This window comes from Rhipicephalus sanguineus, chromosome 2 (assembly GCF_013339695.2).
Source record: "Rhipicephalus sanguineus isolate Rsan-2018 chromosome 2, BIME_Rsan_1.4, whole genome shotgun sequence".
In the NCBI taxonomy this organism is placed as follows: Eukaryota; Metazoa; Arthropoda; class Arachnida; order Ixodida; family Ixodidae; genus Rhipicephalus; species Rhipicephalus sanguineus.
The window spans coordinates 12,741,740-12,767,391 of NC_051177.1; the positions used below are offsets into that span (position 1 = coordinate 12,741,740).

At 45.3% G+C, this 25,652-nt stretch overlaps 1 protein-coding gene across 1 annotated transcript in view; it reads left to right on the forward strand.

Moving 5' to 3' along the window:
• The window catches only part of LOC119382421 (multidrug resistance-associated protein 1), a 351,316-nt gene that overhangs the window by 300,355 nt on the left and 25,309 nt on the right, over positions 1 to 25,652 (forward strand). The window contains exon 28 of the mRNA XM_037650116.2: positions 12,654 to 12,812. Coding sequence (XP_037506044.1) covers positions 12,654 to 12,812 — 159 coding nt within the window. The remainder of the gene's footprint in view (positions 1 to 12,653; positions 12,813 to 25,652) is intronic.

Here is a 25,652-nt window from a genome sequence, read left to right on the forward strand (position 1 = left end):
AAAAAAAAATAACATAGGAGCACTGATGGCGACACAGAAAAAACGACTGCTGAAAAGCGGGACCGTCATACCGTATATGCACCCTGTGTCCTATGGCCTTATGTAAATAAGACGTGTTAATGTGAAAGTGGTTTTCAGTGCTCCCGACAAGTTGTCCCAGCTGGCAAACAGGACCTGTCCCTCAAAGAGACACGGGCGTTGTGTACAGGATCCCCTTATCTTGCGGAGCCTATCTTGATGGGAAGATGCCTAAATGAGCGCTTACTTGAGCATTCTAATAATGTACATAATAGTAAAGAAGGCTCCCTGGCACTGCACATGAGCACATATGGGTGCACTCCGCAGTTTAAGGGGACCACAGCTGTTGATAAAAAGAAGGATGAGCAAGCGCGCATAATCAGTGAGGCAGCTCTGATGGTGCGAGTAAGGAGCGGGTGTGTAAGCAAGCCATCGGTCGCACTGTCTGACAGGAGCACTGTTTCTTGGAATGTGGGTGGGGCTTTGCGCAGCAGGCCACTGTGATTGTTAATGTCTTTTGCTATTTTCATGTCAGGACATCTTGTTCCCTCTTCATCTATTTTTCCTTTTCTGCTTTTCTTTTATTGTAACTGTTCCCGCAGATACTACTTATGTGATGTTTTCATGTCAATAAAAAAATCAGTTGGAAGTCGGCGCTTTCCTTGTGTGTTTCCTTTTTGTGGCCATGCTTTTTTGCACTGTTTAGCTTCAGTATTAAAACATACAGAGATTCGCTGAATATGCTCCAATTTTTTCTCACGAACCTTCTGATGTGGGCTTCAAACTGTGCTAGCATGTTCTAGAATACAGGGTGTATCCGAAAAGTAATGTCAATGAGTCGATTAAAAAAGACGTATTGATCAGATCAGTACAACACAATTAAAGGCTTCAAAATACGCTCCTCCTGAGACTATAAATCACTTCCAGTGAGATTTCCAGGCATCGAAGGAGTCATGGTAGGTCCCCTCCGGAATGTCCTGTGAAGTCTTGGTGCAAGCCTCTTTGACTTTGTAAAGCATTCCGAAATAATGTCCTTTCATGGGAGTTTTTTCAAGCGCGGAAACAAAAGGCAGCCTGGAGAAGCCATGTCAGGAGTGTAGGGCAGCTGGGGCACCCTTGGCACCTTTGAATCGACTAGGAAGCGGGTCAAGATGAAGACTGTGTGGACTGGCTCGTTGTCATCGGTGACGGTTGTTGACGGCCGTCCAGAGCGGGCTTCATCGTTGACCTCTTTACAAGCTTCTAGAAAGGCCTTACAACACCGGCACACATGACGTTATGACTATCAACAAAGGTCCTTATCATAGGAAAAGTTTCCACTGTAGAGTTTCGCACAAAACTTGATGGCAATCGTTTGTTCCAATGAGTGCTGCATTGTGGCTTGCACGGGGAATGCAAACAAGTTTCACGGAAAAGTGTCTCCTTACTCTCCAGATGGTAGCATACAACAGCGTGACCGCATGTGCATAAGCTAACTTCTCCCTCCACCGATATCAAGCGGTCCTAGCCTTTCGTATAGACCCTTTACAATATAATTACTGACATTACTTGTTGGACAAACCCTGTAGGATGTATATAACTTTTATATGCCAATAATTTATATGCCCCTCTCATGGCTTTCAGCAAACACGAAAACGTACTGGTACGTCAGGTAAAGAGCTAAATATTGTGTTGAGGTGTTTATTGGACGGCACTCGGTGAGAATGCGCAATGGCGACAGTCAAGGCAAAGCACAAACTCTCAGCGCAAGCGGCATCCTTTCAGAAGGTGCTGAGAGCGCAACCCATTACTCAGTTCCAAGGCTTCGCTACAATTGGAACAACTATCGCACTGCACCAGTCTTGGGGTAATGAGCAACAGTTCAAGGATTTTTGAAGCAGTATAGTAAGGTAATAAGACAACCACTATGCATGTCGTCACAAAATGGCAGACGGTATACCGTCAGGCCCAGCAGATTTCTTTGCGTCTAACAGCATTAACTGGTTAAATATTCCTTCATAAGTTATGCACATTTATTTCGCTAAACAGCATGTCAACTGATATTCTTTGGCATTGTCTTGGGTTTTACATTAACACTGACTGAAAATAACGATTGAAGCTATTGGAAATTTTGCTCTCCTCCTGTACAATTTTCGTTCAATCTAATGTCTGCTCAATTCTCTCACCCTTATCCTGGAAGAAAAGCCAAAATTTTCGTGGAGAATCCTGCAGAAAGCTAGCGAGCGTTGTATTAAAAAATATTGCCTTAGCTTGCCTTAGTTCTGTTTTTAGGTTCCTTTTAGCTACCTATCACGTCATCTGGGGAGCGCTTGCAAGGAATGGAATTGAGAGACGGCGGTGGCACAGCAAACGACTATATATAAAACAAAACTGTCATACCTCACACGAAATTCACACAATCAAAAATACATAAATAAAATTCATAAAAAGAATTCCTAACAGAACAATACTCTGGCTAAGCTCAGTGTCTCGCTACCGTAACAGTCCGGCCACACTGGCCTCCCGTGTGTTCCCGTAATGGAGCGACCTTACTTCTCGTACGATTGGTCCCTCATTGTCCATGTTGCGTCGCGCTCGTCGTCGGTGCTCTCACTGATGTCCCGTGGTCACCATTGCTCAGCAGCAACTTGGCAAACCACTTGTTGCCGGTTTGCCAGTCGTCGTCGTGGCCATCACTGGAAGCGGATGGGTTAGGCCTAGACGCCTCCTTGGTCCCTTGTTCCGAGAAAGTCTGAGACGACGTGGTGCCCGGGACCTGTCGTCTGGATTCAAGTCGTTCTGCCAACGAAGGTAGAGCATTGCAGGTGCTCCGGGACCCGCTGCGACGAGAATGCTGCAAGTCCTTGACAGCCTCGCCCGGTCATAACCGAGGTCGACATGGACTCTTAGTGCTGCATCTCCGGACCCAGCACCCGCTGCTCTCTTCACCAGTGAGACGCTGCCATAATCGACCTTCTTCAAACGATGCCCCACAGGCAATGCCCGAATCTCCCTTCCTGCATTTTGCAACTCAGCTTGGGTCGTGCGGCAGAGGTGCCTGCCATCGAAGAAATTTCCGCTCTTCGCATATCATCGCACATACCATTGGAACATTCGATCATTCGGCAGGTGCCTCGTGCCCCTTACTCATGAGATTGGCCCCCTTTTTAAGAGTTTTTTCTAAAAAGACTCCTTCTTCTTTGATTTTTTGTGACCTTGTTCTGTAACTTCTTGTATTCGCTTGTCTTGTGTTCACATTTACTTTCACTGCACGCTGGTCGTCATCACGCGCTTTTGCGAACACGTCATGAGACATTACACTGAACCATTCTCAGTGTCCACGAGTTCATTGTCTGTAACACTATACGGCTACACTCACAGAAATAACTACACACAATACGCAGCACACACTGTTCCAAAGTCTGCACAAATTCAATTATGGCTGAGCTCTACCCAAAATAAGATCATCCATTAATCTACTCAAAACCTATTCCAATTCACAGAATCTTTTTTCCACAAGAGAAGCCTCCAGTTCAATACAATGTGCTTAAATCTGTGCTTCTTTAAATTTCGCGTCTTTTTCACGTTATTCCTGCGTCTGCTCGCTACACATTGTCTCGAACAATGTATTTTTTCCTCCATGTCTCAAACACTCACTACAGCTGATGCCTCTGTTTCTTCTCACCCTATGCCTCCCTAAACCGCTTTCTCAGGCTGCTTCTTACCTTCATGTCTGGTGCTCGTTACTCTGCAGATTTAGGCACTGTTGGAGCTGACCTTATTACCTTTACTTTTACACTTTTACCATCGTGTGTCTGAGGCACTCCACTTATCCTCCTATCCGCTGGTATCACATCCTGTGAACGCTGAACCCTTCAGTGTGCATGCCCATCAGAGACTAGCTGTATTCTAACTCCATGTTGCCTGGATGCATCGCGTTCACTTCCTTCGTGCCCTGTCCTACAACATCCAGTTTGTTAATCATTGCTTTGTTACAATTATGTGGGACATCTGAGCCCTTACCCTTCTGCTGATCACTTACAAGACTGCTCTCATTTGCACAACACCCGTGCTCACTACCCCTTTGCTCAACAGGAACAGAACTCTGAAAATTGAGCACACTGCCATCTCCCGAGGAAACCTCTATGGCCCTTCTCTCATGCAGTCTAATGCACCCTTTGGCTTATGCCAATTGCAGTTTGAGCTCGTGTTCCTGCTTTTTTCGAGCATAAGCTTCTAAGGCTATGGCGTGTTTTCCCACAGTTCGACGCATTCCGGCTCGAACTCTTGTTGACAGCATTCCCGCTCTTCTTCAATGAACCTCAACGTTGCTCCTTATTGAGCTGCTTTTGCTCCTGCATGACTCTTAATATCTTCTCCCAATCCATCCCTTCAACCTCCGACGATAAGTGACTGGGCCAAAAGATGGAAAAATCCTGGCAGGCTCGCCACTTATTATGTCACATTATCTTAGGAGTGCATCCGAGGGATGAAATTGAGAGATGGTGGTGGCATAGCAAACGACTTTACATTAAAAAAAAAACTGTCGTACCTCACACGAAATTCACACAATCAAAAATACATAAATAAAATTCATGAAAAGAATTCCTAACAGAACAATACTCTGGCTAAGCTCAGTGTCTCGCTACTGTAACAGTCCGGCCACACTGGCCTCCCGTGTGTTCCCGTAATGGAGCGACCTTACTTCTCGTACGATTGGTCCCTCATTGTCCATGTTGCGTCGCGCTCATCGTCGGTGCTCTCACTGAGGTCCCGTGGTCACCATTGCTCAGCAGCAACTTGGCAAACCACTTGTTGCCGGTTTGCCAGTCGTCGTCGTGGCCATCACTGGAAGCGGACGAGTTAAGCCTAGATGCTTCCTTGGTCCCTTGTTCCGAGAAAGTCTGCGGCATAAGAGACGACGTGGTGCCCGGGACCTGTCATGTGGATCCAAGTCGTTCTGCCAACGAAGGTAGAGCATTGCAGGTGCTCCGGGACCCGCTGTGACGAGAATGCTGCGAGTTCGTGATAGCCTCGTCCGGTCCTAACCGAGGTCGACATGGACTCTTAGTGCTGCATCTCCGGACCCAGCACCCGCTGCTCTCTTCACCAGTGAGACGCTGGCATCATCAACCTTCTTCAAACGGTGCCCCGCAGGCAATGCTCATTCTCTCTTGCTGCGTTGTTCGACTTGGCTTGGGTCACATGCTACGAGCTCTCCTCCGGCCAATTGCGTGCGCGGACGTGGCAGAGGTCGTGCCATCGGCTCGCATACCATCGTGCGTACCATCGAAACATTCCATCATTCGACACGTGCCTCATGCCCCTTACTCAAGACAATACCGAAATTTCACCTGCCACCGCTTTTCCTTTGTGCAGTCTCTTTATCTTGTGTTTCACATGAATTATGCTTTTATTTATCCACAGATTGCATTGGTTTGTTCTTTTTGCTTGCATGGGTATAAACGTGTCTATGCAGTTTTGTACTATTTCTTTAAAATGTTTCCATAAATTTTCAGTGGATTCTGTCTGCGACGTGTTCTGAAAATCATCAAGTGTTAGTTCCAAATAGTCAAGGATAGATGTTTCATCTGCGTGTCAATAACCTTTAACATAAACATACTCATTGGGTCTTCTTTGGACACTGGTGCCACGCATCACATTCGTAGAAGTTATTCGGTGGTCACATATGCCATTTTCAACTGGTATATACCACAATCATTCACCTTACCAGAGACGAAAACAAAGTTCAACAATGACTGCAATGTAAGGGTAACTCTCATATAATTTTTTACTATTTGTCTCAGGTTATGAGAAAGCATGACATCAAGAACATGAAACACACCAGCACTAGCAGTCTCTGCATGTCCTGCGAAAAGATTTTCCCAGTTAATGTGAAGCAAGTTGAAGTTGCCAGCCATTATTAGCCTTGTATTTTCTTTTACATTGGAAAGCAAAAACATGTTCAAGTCTTTCAAGAACTGAGGTGGAGTGCAAGGCACTCTGTACGCAGCTCTAATAAAATGCACTGTATTAGCATAATTTATCTTACAATGGACTGTTTCTGATAAGGTGCAATTTATTTTTGTTGCAGCTATTGCGCTTTTGATGGCCAGTGCAATACCGTGACCTTGGCAATCCCTGTCCCACCTGAAGATCTTATAACTAGGGCTCCGTGTTTTCAGTGTTTATATTTCTTGAAAATCGGCGGGTGCTTATCGGAGTTTACATTTTTGGCGGATATTCGGCGTTTATCGGAGTTTATTTCTCGTAAATCCTCAGTTCTCCGAAATGCGTATTATTCTCAAAACCCTAAAGTTTTAGATCAACTCATATCGGAATACTAAAACATCAACACACAGGAAGCACATTTGATTTTTTCAAGAAGGTTTGAATGCACAAAAGCATATATGCACAAGCGAAATACTTCAACACAAAATACCTGTATTTGTGCGTATAACAACCTTAGCTTAAAGCTTATTGTAAAACATGCAAGCATATTTTGCGAGGTTGCTGTCAGTGATCGAAGCACACTCCTTTTGATTGACAACTCTCAGCTTTGAAAACGCCCTTTCAACGTTAGCGCTAGAAACAGGAAGTGCCAGAAGACGCAGCGTGCAGCGAGAAAGCACTGGCCACTGGACATTGTGAAGTCTCCAAAGCGACAGCGGTTCAACAATGTTACATACTTCATAGCACTGATAGTTCGCAAAAACTCTCAGGAGCTGGCCCATGTCAACAATTTCAAGAACTAATTGAAAAATAGGTGCATAGGTTTGGAACGCGCAGGGCAGTTCATGCTTCACATTTGTATTCACAATTTGAACACAGTGCCAAAACGATTCTTTGCTGTACTGGAGTTCATCTCACAGGTTCCTCTCAGATGTCGGTCTCCACTTTTCGGCGACAGCTGCGTAGTATCATGAATGTCTGCGACAGTCGTTAACCCTTTGAGGGTCGAACTTTTTCGCGAAATCCAGTCCAAAATTGTGTAATTTTTTTATTGCTGAAATAAATTCTTCAGACGATTCTATTTCTTCGTGACCGTAAAGTGCCAAAAATTCAGTTTTGTTGTTACATACATATGGTTTATTCGTAGTAAAATCAAGCAGAATCCTTAAAAAAAAGCTTCACAGTTTTTTATGAATAAAAATCATGCATTGTATTAAACATAGCTCAAAAACATACAAAAATAAGTGCACCAGAGTACGTTTCCGGTTAAAAACGCTCGTGCTCTAACACTAAAAACTTCTCAGCGCGTGATAGTCTTTGAAGCATGGCTCCCCGCGCACGCATTTCAGATGTCGCTCCTTGATCGTTATAGGAGTCTGAACTCGTCAAAAAATCCTCGTCTGACGAACTGAAATCCAATGAATCAGATTCTGATTCGACAATTGGGGAATAGTCCGCATCGGAAGAATCGCTTCTCGACTCACCGGCAGCAGCGCAACCGGCGCGCGCTTCCATAGCGTAAGCGAACTGCGTCAGTGAGCGCACGGAAGAAAACTATGGTTCTGCGCCCGTCCAGAAAGCAAAACTAGTGAAAAAGCTACAGTAATACTTCGTCTTATCGCCAACAAGAGGTAGTTAGTTTTTCCGAGACCCCAAAACAGGAAACGCAATCACGGCGGCGGCGTTTGTGTAATTTAGCGCCGCACGGAAACAGATGTAATCGTGCGCCGGGGTGCAATAAATGAGAGAGTAACAAGCGGTCACCCTTTGAGAGATTAGAAACCAAACAGCCATCAGCTTTGCGGGCGCAAGAAGCGAAAACCACCCGAAGGACGAAACCGAAACGAGCCGAACCGCGTGTGCGCGTTCTGATGCGAGACTACAAGCCGCCGGGCCTCTTTGGAAAGAAAAAAAAAAGACGGAGAGACATTGGCGCATTAAAAAAATTCCACGTATTCCCGAAGCGTGGCAGCACATTCCAAGCAAGAGAAATGGGAGAAGGCGCGTGTTTGAAACCAAACCGCGCCGCGGGCGCTCTCGGTTGCGCAAGCGATAGCCGGCGCGTGGCATGCCATTTTGCGAAGCATAAAAAAAGCAACAACGGAGAGACATCGGCGCATGAAAAAAATTCCACGTATTCCCAAAGCGTGGCAGCACATGCCAAGCAAGAGAAATCATCGAAAAAGGCGCGCACTTTAAACCAGCTGCACCGCGAACGCGCTCGGATGGGCAAGCGATAGGCGGCGCGCCGTTTTGGGAAGCGAAAAAAAAATACAATGGAGAGACATCGGCGCATGAAAAAAATTCCAGGTATTCCCGAAGTGTGGAAGCACAGGCCAAACAAGAGAAATGATCGAAAAAGGCACGCGTTTTAAAAATAAATGCTATGCCGTACATGTATGACGAAAACCCTTTGGTACCAGGAAGCTTCTGCCGTACATGTACGGCGAAAACCCTGAAGGGGTTAAGCAGTCATTCTCGTCAAAGAGGTCAAACAGACTTGTGGCATCTGATGCGAAGACCTCAGTTGGATCACGCCATTGACTGATGAGTGCGTGCAAACGAACCCTTAGTATGAGATAAACTTGGTGTGCCACGTTACTCTCTGCCTCAAGTTCCTTAATGATTGAAAGCACGGCACACGAATTGGTCTTCAGAAACCTCATCTTAACGAGCAAGTCGTGTACAGCCTACCATCGCTACCATCAATTATCGTGTACAGCTTCAGCCGTTGAAATAAGGCTCTTGAGCTTCTCACATTTCGTTCCCTTGGCTTTGTCGCTTCCCAAGAAAGACAAAATGGCGCGCCAGTAGTCTAAAATATCTTCTAGAGCTTCGTAAAAAGAGAACCACCTCGACGGACGTACGGTTTTCAGCGACTTCAAGGAGATGCCCGTGGTCAAGAACACAAGACTAAACTTATGGCGCAGCTCCCACGACGACTTCAACAGGGTAGGAAAGTGCACAACAAAATCTTGAACTACGTTAAACGAGCTCGTCCTGATTCCATCTTCCAGAGTGTTGTTGAGTAGGTGGCACGGATCTTTGAAGTGAAGCACCTTGAATTCGAGGTTGGAGAGTTGCAAGCCCGTGTGAAGTTTCTGCATGTGGGAAGCTGAGTCAAAGCACAATACAGTATAACCTCATTACAACAGACCTTCATAGTGAAGAGGATTTTGGTCTGTTGTAAAGGGAGTATGTAAAATTCAAGTACTGTTACAACAGACTTTCATGTAAACACTGAATGGGTCTGTTATAACCGGAGAGAATTACGAGTCACAAACATGGTCTTATTTTTAACGGGGGACCAAAAAAAAAATGCGATTTTTGGAAAATCGCATTTTCAGTTTCTGTAGCCCATTTCTATCTGATTCCAAAATATCTTCAATGAAAACTACGTAGAAGTGCTATCAAAAATTTGTTTTGCGTCTGCCGACTTGGCGAAAATTGCGGAAATATAAAAAAAAGCGTTTTTCAAAATTATAGCTCGGCAACGGCGCAACTGGGCGCCGCCATTTTGGGCTCGTCGTAAAGAGCATTTCTCCGCGTTCAAGTTCTCCGTTTCAGCTGCCTCCTCCATTCAGTAACAAGCGTACGAAAAACACGTTTTGGCTGCTTCTGCGGTATTACCGCAGAAGCAGCCAAAACGTGTTAATGCTCGCTTCGGGATCGTCGTCTGCTGCTTGTGCGTCGCGAGGTCGCGGCTGTCGAAAATTGCGCTACTTAGTGACGCGTTCGCACTCGTTCTGTGTTTACGGGTCGACGATAATTTGGAACGCTTTAGTTGGGCAGCTGCAAGCGGAAGCTCAATCATCAGCTTACGATAGCGCGCCGCACTCGTCGCGAACATCGCAGACGTGCGACTAATAGCGTTGACTCGTTGGACCCGCTGTTCGAGGTTCTTATCAGCACTTCGAAGCTTTTGACGAAGACCACCGCGGGACAACTCCTTGTACTCGCAATCGAGCATGACGTACTTTGAAACATCGGGCACCGCGGCCACGCACATCGCAACCGAGCTTTCTACTAGATGTCGTGGTTAGGCCTAACTCCGTTCACGGTGCCGATGTACGAGCCAAATCCGAACTTTGCGGGCAAGAACATCGCGCTAGCGGACATGCGAAAGCGAAGAAGCCGTAATGTCCTTCGTCTCAAGCAACGAATCGCATTGCCCGTTGGCGCCTCAGAACCGCGGATGGACATTTTGTGCATCGGCAGCGGACCCCCCGGCCAAGCTCGCCGCGCAGCGACCGCGCGGAGAAGCGGTGGCAGCGGCTCGCAATTTCGCGTGTCAGCGTCCCAAACGCAACACCAAGCACGCTGCGCGCCGTTTTTTTTTTTCTTTTTGTCGCTACAGCTAGGCATAGCTGATCATTGACAGACCGGGGATCGGCGGCCTTCGTTCTTAAATCGGTACGTCGATATCCGCGGTGCGCTGCTCCCGTCCCGAAAGTATGCTAAGTGATGTTTGAAGTCGGAAGTTAATGACCATGGTAGAAAAGTCCGCTCTAAAGGAGTCCTGACCACCTTGCTGGCCTGAAATTTTAGTCAATTATATCCGAATGTCCGTTGTACCAGAATCCGTTGTAAACGAAGCTCAATCAATGGAACTAATACGGAGGTCGGCATAACGCCGCAAATTGGTATGTAATATCCGAATGTCTGTTGTAAACAGATCCGTTGTAACGAGGTTATACTGTACAGCTACGTCGCCTAATACAGCTACGTGTGGTGAACTTTAAATCGGTCCAACCAGAAGATGTATGAATGAGTGCTTAGAACTTGCCCTTTCGATAAAGAATGGAACCATTATAATAAGAAGTTGGGCGAGTTGGTGTTGGTCCAGGTCATATTGGCCCTTGAAATCGGAGTTTATCGGATAAATCTGAATTTTCAAAAATTTTGTCGGCGAATGTTTATCGGATATTTTGGGATAAAACCGAAAACACGGAGCCCTACTTATAATCCATAGGAACAATGTAACTGTCTTCATTAGTATTATTTAACCATGTTTCAGATATCATAGCTACCTGCGGGTGATATGAAAGTAATAAGTATTCAAGCTCTGTTGCTTTGTTAACAGTGCTCCTTGGATTTAGTGCCAGCAATCTGAGCTAACGAAAATTGGTTGTCAGTTTGTAAGCATGCAGTATTGTAATCGCAATGAACATGCAAAAAGAGTATTGCCGGTTTAGGCATGTTGTCTGTAGGCCTTTCGCCGTGCCCTGTGAAGGTGCCTCTGTTTCGTTCGTCCTTGTGTAGCTGGCTCACCGGTGACGACACTGCCCTTGACAGACGATCCACCCACGTTGTGCACACGGATCCAATGCCGTGGTGATCCACAAAGCAAAGCAAAGCATCGGTACTGCTCATCGAGGTTGACATGCCAAAAATCCACGACAAGATCTACAAAAACAGCATTGCTGGTTTAGGCCTGCGCCTGAAATTTGTCATCAAAATTTTATTCTTTTTCTTTCCCGCATAATGATTGCACCCAGAACTGGGCACATGACACCCATGACGGTCTTCAGGTTCCTGTGAGCAAAAGCATTGCCTTTGAGATCTGTATTTGCAATTCAGTTATGGTGCCTGTCACACACGTGTTAGCAAAAGTAAGGCCTCCGAGCACTGTGCCTGTTGCCCAGAGCTATCGTGTTGGTGTGGGTTCATCGTCATAGGTGCTTCCATGCCATGCTTTCCATGGCTATGCTGCCATGCTTTCCTTGGTCTGAGTGCGTTGCCTTTGTGTTTCTTGTGTTTGTGAATCATCGTGATGCACCATGCCATGAACAAGAGCCAGAAAAGAAGTCCACCTGCGCTGTTTTTTTTCTGGCTGGAAGACCTCGTCATGTTAAATTTTGGTGCTATACCAGAAAATTGCCCCTCCCCCCTCCACTTTGCCAATAATTTCGAGTTGTTGAAGAGGGGGGGGGGGCGCTTGCTCGATATTTTACAGTATGTATGTGGGGTGTCCCCATGGTAGGTGCCAGTGGGAATGCTGCCCACCGCTCATCTCTCTGGTTCACCACCCACCACTTTTGATAGATTCCCCGCCTCTCCAATAGACCTTTTTGGAATGTGCGAAAATGTTCCAAAAGCTGGGTGAATTCACGATTGAAAAAAAAAAAAGGTTTACTCTGACTTGACAAATTAAGGACAAAAATGGTACAGGCATTTTGCCACCTATGCAGTATAAGACTGCAGAAACCTCGGAGTCAATTCTTTAGCATTGCCAGAAATGTGCGACCAGAAATGAAATGTGGATGCATGTAGAAAACATTAAGTTTGAAAACTTGAAATTCTTAAACCTAATATCTCCCTCCTCCCTTCCCCTGCCATTCTTAAAATGTCCATGCATAAAAAATTTCTGGGGAGAACCTTAATATAGATATATATGTAGTGGAACCTGGATATATAGAATCTGAAGGAGGTCACAAAAAAAAGTTCTATACACAGGTAATTTGATTTATATAATATTTCATAAATGAAAAATATTTCAAGGGTATTTCAGATCTGTTAGATATATACACGATATATTATATGTGGGTTCACTATAATATGCACTAATAAACATACTACTTCAGCCAATGCTAATGATGTGTGAACCTACGTTAATTTAGTCGTCCTTGTTGTAATGTTTGTTGAGTATATGAAGACAAGCTTTCCTGTAGAGTTATGCAGTAAACAATTAACCTTGCTTTCAGATTGGCATTGTCGGAAGAACTGGTGCTGGCAAGTCCACACTAGCGCTGGCCCTGTTCCGAATCATTGAACCCAGAACGGGCACGATCAATCTGGACCATGTGGACATTACCAAGATTGGCCTTCACGACCTTCGTTCCAAGATGACCATTATTCCTCAGGTTTGTCACTGTTCTTGAAATGCTACAAGCAGGCCCTTTGCAGTGAATCCTCAGATCATTCCTGCCCACAGATCTTTATGCCTTTGTTTGCATTCCAGACCCCGTCTTATCCCTCCAAGAAAAAAAGAAAAAAGAAACTGAATTTCGCAGAAGAGTTATGCCTCTGCAAGCATGTGTATTACAAACCCACCACAATGGTCTAGATGTTATGGCCTCGACTGCCAACCCGAAGGTCGCGGGATCATATCCCATCAAATCCCAATCTGTCCGAGACTATGTCGTTGAGCTCCGCAAGCTGGCAGATAAGTGTAACTTTGGCACTGGCTTTGACCGTATGTTACGTGACCGCATCGTTTGTGGCATCCGAAATCGTGCTGTGCAGCAGACGCTGCTCGAAAGAAGTGAGCTCACACTGGCCGAAGCGGTAAACATTGCTACGGCTGCCGAAGCCGCTGCGCAGGAAGTTAGCGCCATGACCAAACCTGATATGCCAGCGGTGTGCAGTTTAGCTGGAAAATCGCGCCAGTATCAAACCACTTCCAGAGATAAGAAGCAACGGGTTGCAGATTGCGCACGATGTGGAATCCATGATCATCAAGCATATGATTGCCCGCACAAAAGAGAGAAATGTTTTCGCTGTGGGAAGACAGGTCATTTCACAAAAAATTGCCGCTCCCAATCGAGGCTCAGGGCTTGTGGCAGGCAGGATGGCAGTGCTTACGCCGTTCAGTATGAGAGCACTGCATCTGAAACCGAGGAAAGTGATATTTCAACAGTGTTCACTGTACAAGAGACACGGGAGAAGCAACGTCTGCTACAGGCGTATTGCAGGGTCATCCGTTGAGGGGGGTGTGCCCCTGAACATGATCACTGATACGGGATCACCATTTTCAATAATCCCGCAAGAAGTTTATCTCAAGCATCGCCTGAGCTGGCCGTGGTTATCGAAATGCAAACAGACGCTCAGCTGCTACCTGGGCAAGTTGCCCATTGTCGGTGAACTACAGGTTCAAGCCCAATTTTCAGGCAAAGCTGTCCCTGCCTCCCTGATCGTTATAGGGTGTTCTGTTCCTAGCCTTTGCGGAAGGGATTAAATTCAAGCATTGTCAATACTTCCGAGTGAGTTCCTCGGAACAGTGCAGTCGATGTCAGTTGCTCGCGACAGCCTCTGCACAGAGTTTCACGCACTTTTTCAATCTGGGCTCGGAAGAATTCAGGGGCCTCCTGTGAAATTCCACCTTCGAGAAGACGCCCAACCTAAGTTCCACAAGGCGCGGCCCTTACGCTCTTCATGGGAAAGTGGAAATGGAGCTGGAACGCTTAGTGAGTGAAGGCATATTATCGCCTATAGCACATTCACAATTGGCGGCACCAATAGTGCCGGTACTAAAGAAAGACGGGTCACTCCGCATCTGCGGTGATTTTAAGGCCACTATTAATGCTGCGTGCATAACTGAGCAGTATCTACTACCTAACGTCGAGGATATTTTCGCGTCACTTCGTGAGGGATCTCTTTTGACTACATTGGATCTGAAGGACGCATATAACCAGCTCCCCTTGGATGAGGAAGCGAAGAAGTTGGCCGTGATAAACACGCACAAGGGGCTGTTCTGCTATAACCGTCTCCCGTTTGGAGTTGCCTCGGCTCCCGCGATTTTTCAGCGGCGCATGGAAACCGTCCTGGCTGGCCTTCCAGCCGTGCAGGTGTACTTGGACGACGTATTAATAGCCGAGCGTCCAGACAGTAATGACTCCGTGCTCCAGGATGTTTTGCACCGGCTACAGGAAAACGGTGTCAAGCTGAAGGCAGAAAAATATCACTTTCGTAAAGGCTCAATTGTCTATTTGGGGCACCGGATCGACAAAGACGGCTTGCACCTGTTGGAAAAGAACCTGGCTGCAATATGCGATTCACCACGGCCTACGAATGTAAGCGAACTGCGCTCGTTTTTGGGTCTGCTGTCATATTATCACCGGTTCCTGCCACACATGTCAGCGATGTTGGCCCCCTTGTATAATCTACTCGAAAAAGAGCATAAATTGGAGTGGGGTGAAACCCAGGAAAAATCTTATCTCAAGGCGAAACGAACGCTTCTCAGCTCACCAGTGCTGACATATTTTCAGCCCGACCAACCAGTGCGGTTGGAATGTGATGCATCACCGTCGGGTTTAGGTGCCGTCATCTCGCACCGCGTGGGCCACGTGGATAAGCCCATCGCTTTCCGTTCACGCGCACTGACGCGCGCCGAGAAAAATTATTCGCAGCTTGAGAAGGAAGCTCTGGCGCTGGTGTTCAGAGTCTCAAAAGTTTCGAGACTACCTATTGGGCCGCGAGTTTGTGCTAGTGACGGACCACCAACCACTGGTGGGTCTACGAGAAGATCGACCGGTGCCTCCAATGGCGTCGGCGCGTATCCAGAGGTGGGCTCTGTTCCTAAGTCAGTACCGGTACCGCATCGAATACAGGGCCGGGAAGCAAAACGCCAATGCAGACGCACTTAGCCGTTTGCCAGTGCCGACACCAGAGACTGTTCACTCGGGAACCTTGCCAGAATACGTGCTGTCTACAGAGAATCTTGACAGTTCGTTCGTGCCAGCGGGTGCTTTGAGGGCACTGACGAGTGCAGACAAAGATCTTTGTGTTGTCCAAAACTTCATGCTTAATGGATGGCCTAAATGCCTCTCATCATGTCACAGTCATCTTCAACCTTACTTTTGTAGAAGACTGGAACTGTCGAGCACAGAAGGTCTGCTCTACTGGGGTCAACGAGTTATCATATCCTGCAAGGCGCAGGGGCCCAGCCCATGCTCTCCGAGCTACAATGGTCACAACAGGGAGCATCTGCGATGAAAAGACTGGGTCGGGCAGATTCAGTGGCCGTTTGGTCCCTAGTGAAGAACTTATAACTTGCGGCAACTTCGTTACTCTTCGGCACATAGTGGGCATTTAGGAGCGCGAGTGCTTCTTGGTAACTCAGCTCATTTACTTTACGGGGAGCGCAGTGTCCCGCAAGAACGCCTACCACCTCTGCTGATAGCATCGAAATCAAAAGCGCCCTTTTCTTATCCTCTTTGTTAATATCATTTGCTTCAAAGAATGCCTCCAGCTGAGTCAAGTAAATCTCCCACTTGATTTTCGTCGAAACTTGGGGTGCCGAGACTCGTAGCCATGGCCATGGCCGCCGACGTTCCGTGGTGGTAGGCAAAGGTGGTGGTTACATTCAGCGCCCAGAAATCGTGAATCCCATCTTTGTCGCCACTGTTTTAGCTTACGCCAAAGTGACAGAGCCAGGCCAGTAACCAATGCAGAATGCTTTATTTAGCAGACAATGAAGTATATATAGGCGGCTGGCCTATGACGTAACACAAGACGGTGGATGACGTTTGACACGTGTTGGCACTGCACTTCTTATCACGTAGCAGCTGCATTTTTGATGGAAGCGAAAATGCTTGAGGCCCGTGCACTTAGATTTAGGTGCACGTTAAAAAAAGGTGGTCAAAATTTCCAGAGCCCTCCACTACAGCATCCCTCATAATCATATTGTGGTTTTGGGACATTAAACCCCAAAAATTATTATTATCATGTGTATTACATAAATGAAGCAGTTTCATGATAAAGCAAGGTAGGCATTTAAACACTGACGTAAGAGGCAAGATGAATACAACACAATTGCTGAATATCAACTGAAAAGGCGCACTGTGGCGGAAAAGAAACACTAAAACTTATGTGCGCAGCTGCATTGTAGTTCCACCTCTCCATCCAGCACACGTGGTAGTCTATGTGAGCGATAACTGTTCAGGCATTCGATTTCTTCTGTGCACAAGTTAATTGATGGCTGGCTCTTGCATGCACTTCCACTAATATCGATATGCGAGGCCTCAGCCATTAGATCACACTGCACATTCATAGAATTTTGGTGTGCATTTACACTCTTGACAATGTAAAGATAGATGTTAGATACCTTCTTTCATGATGAATTATTGCCAACTAGCTCAACTTTCTGCAGTTCGAAGCAGTTTTCACAGGGCATTCGGTGGTGGAGTGTGCTGCAGCATTTGCTCCAAACTGCAACAGAGAGCCAATTTGCTGCATGCCGCTACGAAAAACCTCATTGTGGCACTAATAGCTTCATTATGGTTAAAGCAGCGCAAACAACACGACGAAGAAGGAGACACAAGGTGTGTTATCTGCGCTGCTTTAACCACAATGTAACCTTACCAACTAGCCCAGTTGTTGAACTTCCTGCAAGAGTGGTTTCATGCCCACTCAGGGAGACTCGTTCCGGATTTCTGGTGCCAAGGATTGGAAAATAACGAAAACACTGCTTGCACTTAATGAAAGGAAGAGCAAAGACAAAGGCTGGCATTTAGTGTGAGCTGTGTCACTCTTTCTGGGACGTGGCAATAAAACACTACTGAGTTGGGCACGAGGCTCCTTTGAACATGTGAGCTGAAATTATCGAAATGCATGCAGCAGAGAATCGGCAATTTCGTAGTGAAAACAGCCAGAAAATTACTCGCTCTCTCTCACTGCTACGCAGCTTATGGTAGCTAGTGGGCTCAGCGAGTATTGGCTTGTATTCTTATTACGAGGACATTCCTAATAATAGTATGATCACTAATTATGAGTTAATTATACAAAGAGTACACATGTTTAGGGCATCAGAGAAGCTGAAAAAATATTTTATGTTTTCCAGTCATTTTCATAATGCTTCATTCTCTCCTACACTCATGTGAGGTAGAATCTGGTTTACTACACGCATGCTCATTCGAATGCTTTGTGCCTGACTCAGTCACTTGTCTTCTACTGAGCCTGCTGTGAGAGTACTCACCAGTACATATTGTCATCTCCAAAAACACCATTACACTTGCCAGCGCATGCTAGGTCTCTTCTACATGCATCGCAAACTCAACACCTTGGCTGATATCGGTTCATATTTAGCTAATTGAAAGCACTCAAAATGTGAAACTGTTATTTGCCAGCCTGTACAGCGCACTCTTGTAGCTCTGCCAGGCTAGAACACCTAATGAGGGCTACACAGGGGAGCATGGCAAGGAAGCAAGGTCCCACCCAAAACGACTGTGGTGCCTGCGCATCATGGCTTTGTGCAGTTTTTTCTTGCTTTCCTTATGTTTTGGCTGCTACTTTTTATTCAGGTATGCACAGTCCTGCTTGTAGTGGTGCCCTGTGATGGCCACAGTGCCTACACTACACAACATAAGAAGCAATGTGCAACTGTTGTCACGTTTCATGTGACACATGATGATTAAAGGAGTCCTGACACAAAAATTTTCGCCCCGCGTTTTTTTGCTGCAATGTGTTGCGGGGGGCCTGTTAGTCATAGCACGGCACATCGTTTGCCACAGCGCACGACAGATAATTAATTACAAGCTCCTCATTACCGACACAGCCTCAGTTTCGGTTTGACAGAGCTCCAAAAACGACAAGCCGCCGGGTGCAACTATCACCACCTAGCGAGTGAAACGCTCGGTCACGTGAGGACACAGAACAGTGACGCATTTCCGCGTGGTCTGTCGTCGTCGGGCTCATCGACGTCTGATGGTGACGATTTTCTTGCGGCGGGGATGGAAGGAATTTTCGACGTGGCGAATCACTTCAGTTCGACACGCTCAACGTTTATAGAACTTGCTTCAGTTGCCAAACTCTCCGCCTCCGCCGTACTCTGAAAGCGGCGCGCAACCGACTTCCGGTGCAGGTGGCGCTACTGCAGCAACAGGCTCTACGTAGCAGATGGCGAAGCGCGAGTGAAGGCTGCGGACAGCTGCGATTGTGCTCGCAAATATTGAATAGCTTATCAACAGAGTTACGAAAACGACTTTTCCGTTTAGGTAATCGTGTTAAAAGCACGATTGTCTGCAGCAATATTTGAGACCGGGTCTGCACGTGTTCTGTGTTACGCGAATGACAGCAGGCACCGTGAGCACGGCCGTCGCTGCTACTCTCGTCATGTTCATTGCTACAGACATTAGCGTTACTTACTGGCTAAGTGCAATATTGAAATACCAGTAGAGCTGATTTCACAAGCCTTTTTTGCTTGACTATATACCGGAAGAGTCTGTAAATCTTTTCGTAGGTATTTGGAAACAAATAGGTCATTGCATAATTTCGTTGGAGGCTCGCGAGGGAATCCCTTCGTGCTGTCCCTCCTCTGATAGCTTTCGCCTTGCCCAATTACAGGTTTTATTGCAATTCGGATTACTGCTTATGTGAAGCGCCCAAGGAACGGCAAGAATACCACGAAAGGCCACTGTACATTGTCATTAATTATATCAATATACAGCAATGTAGTAGCCACCGTAATTGTAGGGCACGTTTGTAGAATTTCAGTCTCGCAAGCTCGTGATACAGAAAGTTATTGATGCGTCACTCGATGAAATTTGATCGCGATAAAGTGTGACCAGGATCAAAGCGGTCATGACTGACTCACTCGTGCAAATTGCGGAAAGGAGCCAGTCGCACTCGATATGAACTACATGCGTTCCGACCGGCCGCGACCATCTGAGATCGAGAATGGCCTTAACATGTACGATTGTGTCCTCAGCTCACATGACATAATTCGCACTTAAGTGCCGAATGTTGCGTATAATTTAATCCTTCATAAAAATATTTTTGAAACTTTCGTGCACTTACTGTTTTTTTTTTTTCAAACAATCTTATTCTCTTTAAAGCATTAAACATTAAAATTGCACCGTTATGTTCCAGCTCAATTATATTTTTACTGTTTTGAAACGACAACCTTTCATCTAATTTTGCTACTTTTTTTCCTTGTCATAGTATGCTTAACGTAAAGCACGTTCTTCGTTATAACCTAGAAATTTTAACCTTTCCCTTCAATGAAGTCGCCGAGATAACAGTGGTTAATACTGGCGTAGCCGGGGGGGGTTCGGACCCCCGAAATTTTTCTGTTTTACTTGCGTATATATACACGCGCAAACATACATAACATATGATTGAACCCCTCCTCCCGAAAAAAAAATTTTTTGGCCATGCTCCTGGTAGTTAAAGCTGTTCGGCTGCTGACCCGAACGACGTAGGTTCGATTATGGTCGCGGTCTTCACACTTAGATACAGGCGAAATGCTAGGTGCGGTCATTTGTTTCGCGGTCATTTGTTTGTCCTATTGCCGCTGTACAGCCCGGCACAAAACATGTCGGCATTGAGGACGCGTAACACGTGTAACATCTTTTGCTGCGTATTACAAAATCCGGAATCTCTGTTCGTCAATAAAATGCAGTGACGCATCTGATCCGGCGCGCCGATACGGTAGCAGCCACCGTAGCCGCGGCCGCACCGGCGCACCTCGCTGAAGCCTGACGCGACTACAGTGCCACTCGCCGCCTCCGCTCGCGGCGGAGCCGCGCAACAGAGCCGAGTTTTCAAATTGAAGTAGTTCTAAAAAACGTTGGACCCGCTGGCGAGGAGCGATTTGTCGGGAAGCGCGTCAAAACAGAAATGGCGGCTACGATGTCATCATAACTTGTACCGGCCGCAACGGTTACGTAGAGGAAGTAGGGGGGTCACCTCGGGTCACCTCTGAGGGTGTCAATGCGCCAGGTGCGGCCTATAATGCTGGATCGCGCTCGCGAACTTCAAAATTCATATAAAATACCTTCGAAGCTTTATTCGCTGTCGATATTTTGCAGATGGTACACGCACGTACACGGGAATCGACCCAGCAGGCTATCTCGGCCGCGAAATTTTGTGTCAGTACCCCTTTAAACTGTCACGGAAAGATCAAACTGCGTAGCAAGAAGGATGCACATAACGGTGCAACACATTGTTAGGCACACCCTTCTTACAACACAGTTTGATCTTTCCATTTTGCAATCTTGTTCTTTCTGTTCATAGATTCACCCCTTTCATTTCCCCGACCCTTCTTTTGAGAAAAGCTTCAGGCGGTGCCTTGTGAAAGGATAAACAGTTGATAGTTTGCACCCACCCGTTCATGTTGTATCTTTTGGCCATCTGTAAGTGTTTAGTACCGCCTATTTTATTTTTCATCCACTTTCCTTTCAATATAGGTCAAAATCATTGCACTACAGAAAAAAAATAATAATGCCCTAATGCTTTCTTTGGCATTTGTTGGTTTCATTAGTAGTACCGTCTATACAACACAAAGTTTCAAAACCTAGGCTCCCTTTCTTGCAAAGACTTTGTGTGCATTGCCTTCCTGTGTATTGGCAGTTGTATTATCTCAAAAGAGACAATGCAGTGGAACATTTTTTTCAAAACGTACGACCACAGCGGCAAGAAATTTGGTTGACATCAAATCGGGGAGCTTTTTTTTATTGCAGTGGCAATTATATGGACACTCTCGGCTGGCTTTTGCCGTCGCCGTCATGTCCCATATATGTATTTACTTATAATATAAAAGCCACAAAGAAAAATAATTCAGAAAAATATTTTCCGAAGCGCGGATTCAAACCTGCGACCCCTCGCTCCGCAGTGTGCAGTGTTAGATGACTCGGCCGTGAAAAGTACATCCTTCAGCATACTAACGGCGAACTACTTATATACACCATTTACTGCTGGCGGTATGCAAAGCTCGGAAGCGCTTCAGCGTGTTCTCTTTCTCGCCAGCGAAATAGCATGAAGGGCACGCTTTAAAAGTCGTCACCCCGCTCATTCCGATGCACGCGCTCCTCCTACCTCTACCAGCTGTACTTCGCCCTACAGGGCGTGGTCGCCCGTGCGCTTATCTCGTGATGGGTTTGGTTTGTACGTCTTGTGCTTTCACCTCAAAGTTTTCGTTGAAGTAACAGAGGGCGTGAAGGTCACTTCACTCGCTGCAGCAGCTGCGTTTGCAAAAGGAGCGTGCTGCTCAAATACAAAGAAGTAACAACTGTGACAGTTGTTAATTCACGCTCGTCCTGTCTGTGCTCTTCGTGCGTGCTTTGTATGCTTGAGCAGCGCGCTGCAAATTTCGAGCTGCTTGCCGTTCTTCTCGTTAGATTCCAATTTGTTGCTATCGCATTCATGGCTTTGCCCTTGTGGTGAAACTGTGACTTTTTTCCTGTTCAAGTACATACAACTTTACTGGGACCAGCTGTGAAGCTTTAATTATCTTTTAATTGGAGTTAGGGGATTTCAAGTTATTGACATTCTACAATATCACCAGAAGTGGTCTTTCTTTCTCAGCCTTAGATCTTGAAAGTGGCTTCTTATTCGTTACTGTCATTTTCTTTCTTTTACACCACAGTTGTTGTGAAGAAGCTTACAGATAGTGAAAATTCCGCGTGCTTTGAAGATGTTTCATTTAACACTTACCTCATATGTAGTCTGCATAATGGATTAATGTGAATTATTAAGATAGATGAAATCGCCAACTGCAACCAAAGATGACAGCAGAGTTACCTCAGGCGTATTGCTACAGACACCCCCTTTTTGTTGACAAAGCTTTGTTGATAAAGAACTGGCAAGCATATCAACAAAGCACTCGGAGAACATAGTAAAAATGTAATTGAGGGTAATAATGGCTTTCTTGAACAATACTGCAGGGCAATCGCATACACGTTGAAGTTGTTGTTTTCAGCAATAAAATTGTATACCCATCAGCTTAGAGCGAAGCAAAACCTGGTTGCCTGCCTGGGTCTTGTTCTTTTATGGCATGGCAGCAACAGTGATTCACATTAAGCTGTACATTGATGAAATATTTGTGGACATTTCAGACAGACATGTTAAATCGAATCACAATTTAAAAAAAAACACTGAGGAAATCTGACTAGAGAAAAGAAAGTGGTCATGGCACACTTTCATTATAAAAAAAGTGCCATAGCAGCATTCTTATGAGGCGAAAATTATCCTTAGGTGAACAAGCACGTCAGTTAATCAAGGTAGAATTGACCCACGAGCTAAATGCATTATGTATCTTCTGAACCTAATAAAAAATTAAAATTTTTTTCACACATCTGACATTCTTAGGTTGTGGACAGGGTAAAGACAGTACTGTAAGCATGTGCATGTTCACTTGATTGAGGTAAGGTTCAGAAACATGGTTTCATCTTTCCCTCAGTCCCCATTTTCTGTGTCTGTTTTTTTTTTTTTTTTTTTTATGAAACCATCAAGTTGACTACATTGTTCTCAAGAGGCGTTAATTTTTCTGGTTTGTTACTGTGAAATTGAAAGGCAGTGGCCAGAATGAGCACACGAGGAAAGGGCAAGTTGAATGGTATTGTAGCCAGGATGACAAAACAGTTTGAAGTTTATTGTAACATCATGAAAATACAAGTGACATGGTTCATAAGTATTACAGAAGGAGGTCCCGAAGTAAACACTGTCAGAGGGACCTCCTAGCAATATTGTATTGATTGAATACAGGGCAGGCAAGTGGCAAGCAAAAGAAAAGCATATTGGAAACACGAAATTGAAAAAGAACAAGAAAAAAAAAAGAATAGGAAATATAATTCAAAAGCATGAAATGCAACAATAGTACAGAAACCAATACAATAATACACATTAAGACAAATCGACGCGAATTCTAAGTTAACAAGGCATAAAACAATCCACACAACTCAAAAGAAAGCAAAAACGCAATTGCTATAAAAAATGACAATGAGAAATGAAAATGAAAGAAAGAAAATCAAATATAAATTAAGGAAACAAGAAAGGTGGTACCATGAAATGTTAGCAAAGATGTTGAAATAAATGTTTCTTTAATTGTGTTTTAAATGATATTATACTGTGGCAGCTTTTAATGAATGTAGGTAGTAAGTTCCAAAGGTAAATACCAGAAAACAACGCTGTCTCTTTACCATAGTTTGAGTAAACCACCGGCAACAGTAAGCTATGTTGAAGGGAGAATCTGGTTAAATTTGCATTTATTAGATAACGGGATGGAATACTGCTTAATTCAATGTCATGCTGACGCGTGCGAAATATAAGCATACCAAGTTTCAGAGATATGGAATGATGGATGGGGAGAATGCCGAGATTACTGTAGATAGGCGTAGCGGAGTCTTTCCAGTGACTAAAGGTTATAATCCTTATAGCTTTATTCTGTAAATGAGCAATCTTGGACAGATGAATCCTATAGGTGTTTCCCAAGGAAGCGCAGTATGTTAGGTGACTATGAATGAAGGTGAAGTATAATGAGCGAAGCATGTGCAAAGGGAAGTATGTGCGCGTTTTAATCAGAACTCGAATTCCACAAGAAATTTTGGACGAGATAGCGGCAATGTGCTTAGGTGAGAATCAGTGGTAACACCAAGAAACATGGTTGCATCAGAGGGATGAATAACATGCACGTGTATGGATATATGTGTGGCACGAATGGTTTTACGTGGGGAGTGAATGTAGTTTCAAGTGGGTTAATTACGAGCTGACTGTACGATATTGGCCACGTCTTTATTTAATTCCCTAAGTAAGTTGGCCATTATGAGGCTGAAACTGGGAGTGGAAAAGGAATAAAAATTTTATGGGTCATTCCACACCAACCAATCATGGCGCTAGACCGAAATCAATTTTTCTAAAAAAATTGCAAGAAATTACACACGCATGAGCATTTTCTACAGTATTTTCCCAAAATATTTCGAGCAGCAAAAATTTTATGGCCACATGAGGGCCACTTGAATTTCACAAGTAGTCGAAAATCAAGTGAGAAAAAAATTTTGCTAAAAATCAACCGTTTGGCACTTTCTTTCAAAATGAGCATTTTTGGGTTGTCTCGGCATATTGCTTTTGGTATAAGACAGTTTCACGAAATAGATTAATGTTTTTACTCCTTAGCACAGAGGTAATACAGAGCAGAGCATAGCGTTCTGGAGAATATTTTTTGCAAAAAACGGTCATAGACCAAAAACGTAAGTTACTTTTATAGAACTCTTTCTAAAATATGCTATCACGTGAAATTTGTTTCACCTATGTGAGACAAAAAGGCTCTGAAATAAAATTCTGCACTTGGCAGAAACGCTAGTTTGGCCTGTGTTGAGGCATCTGTTACACACTAATGTGGTTTGAGAAAAAAGTAAGATGGAAAACTTTGTCGTAAAATGCTTTCAAAATCAGAGTTCTTCAATCATATGAGTTGTAAAACTCCCCATAGGCTCCATGGGTCAAAATCTGGACACCACTGACCAAATTGGAGGTCTGATAATTGTGGCACCTTCGTTAAGCAGAAAAACTAGCCAATAAATGGCATTTCTGTGTGTTCCAATGCTCAGGCCCACAAGTGATGCTGCATTGAAGAAGCAAGCTGTTTACGCTTTTGGCTTACATTTTGCAGATGATGTTGTGGCCATAGAACTGTTGGATCTTTTTTGAGAGTAATTCTAATACAGTCGAACCCGCTTATAACGAACTCCAAAGTGTCGCGAAAAGTGGTCGTTATATCAGTAGTTCGTTGTATATGGACTCGCCTTTAAAAATGTGTGCTTAGCGGCCAAGCCGTTTTTTTTTTTCTGTGCACTTTTATTGAAGTGCACCCAACCCCTCCGGTGACAAGCTAAGCCTTTTCGCGTCGTGAAGCGATGCCCGCTATGTGCTCACAAGCGAATTACCCGCCTTTGCTGCGAACTGACACCGTTTCACCGAAGCGCAGTACTGCCACGTGGAGCCGATCATCCCTGGCTAGTTGCGTGCAGCGCGTCCCCTACTCGGCTCGCGGAGTCACTGCCGGGCCGCTTGCTGTATGCCGTATGCGCGCGTTTGTAAGTTCTTCGTGCCTGCTTCACTCCGGACCGTGCACGGGTGCGGCGAGTAGCCTGTTCGTTCAACGCGGCGAAAACAAGCATTTTGCAAGCAACGTGCACTCTAAGTCTCCGCGATGCTCTCGCGGCCCTGCACGGCGATACGCGGCGCACTTGAGTTCTCACCTAGTCAAA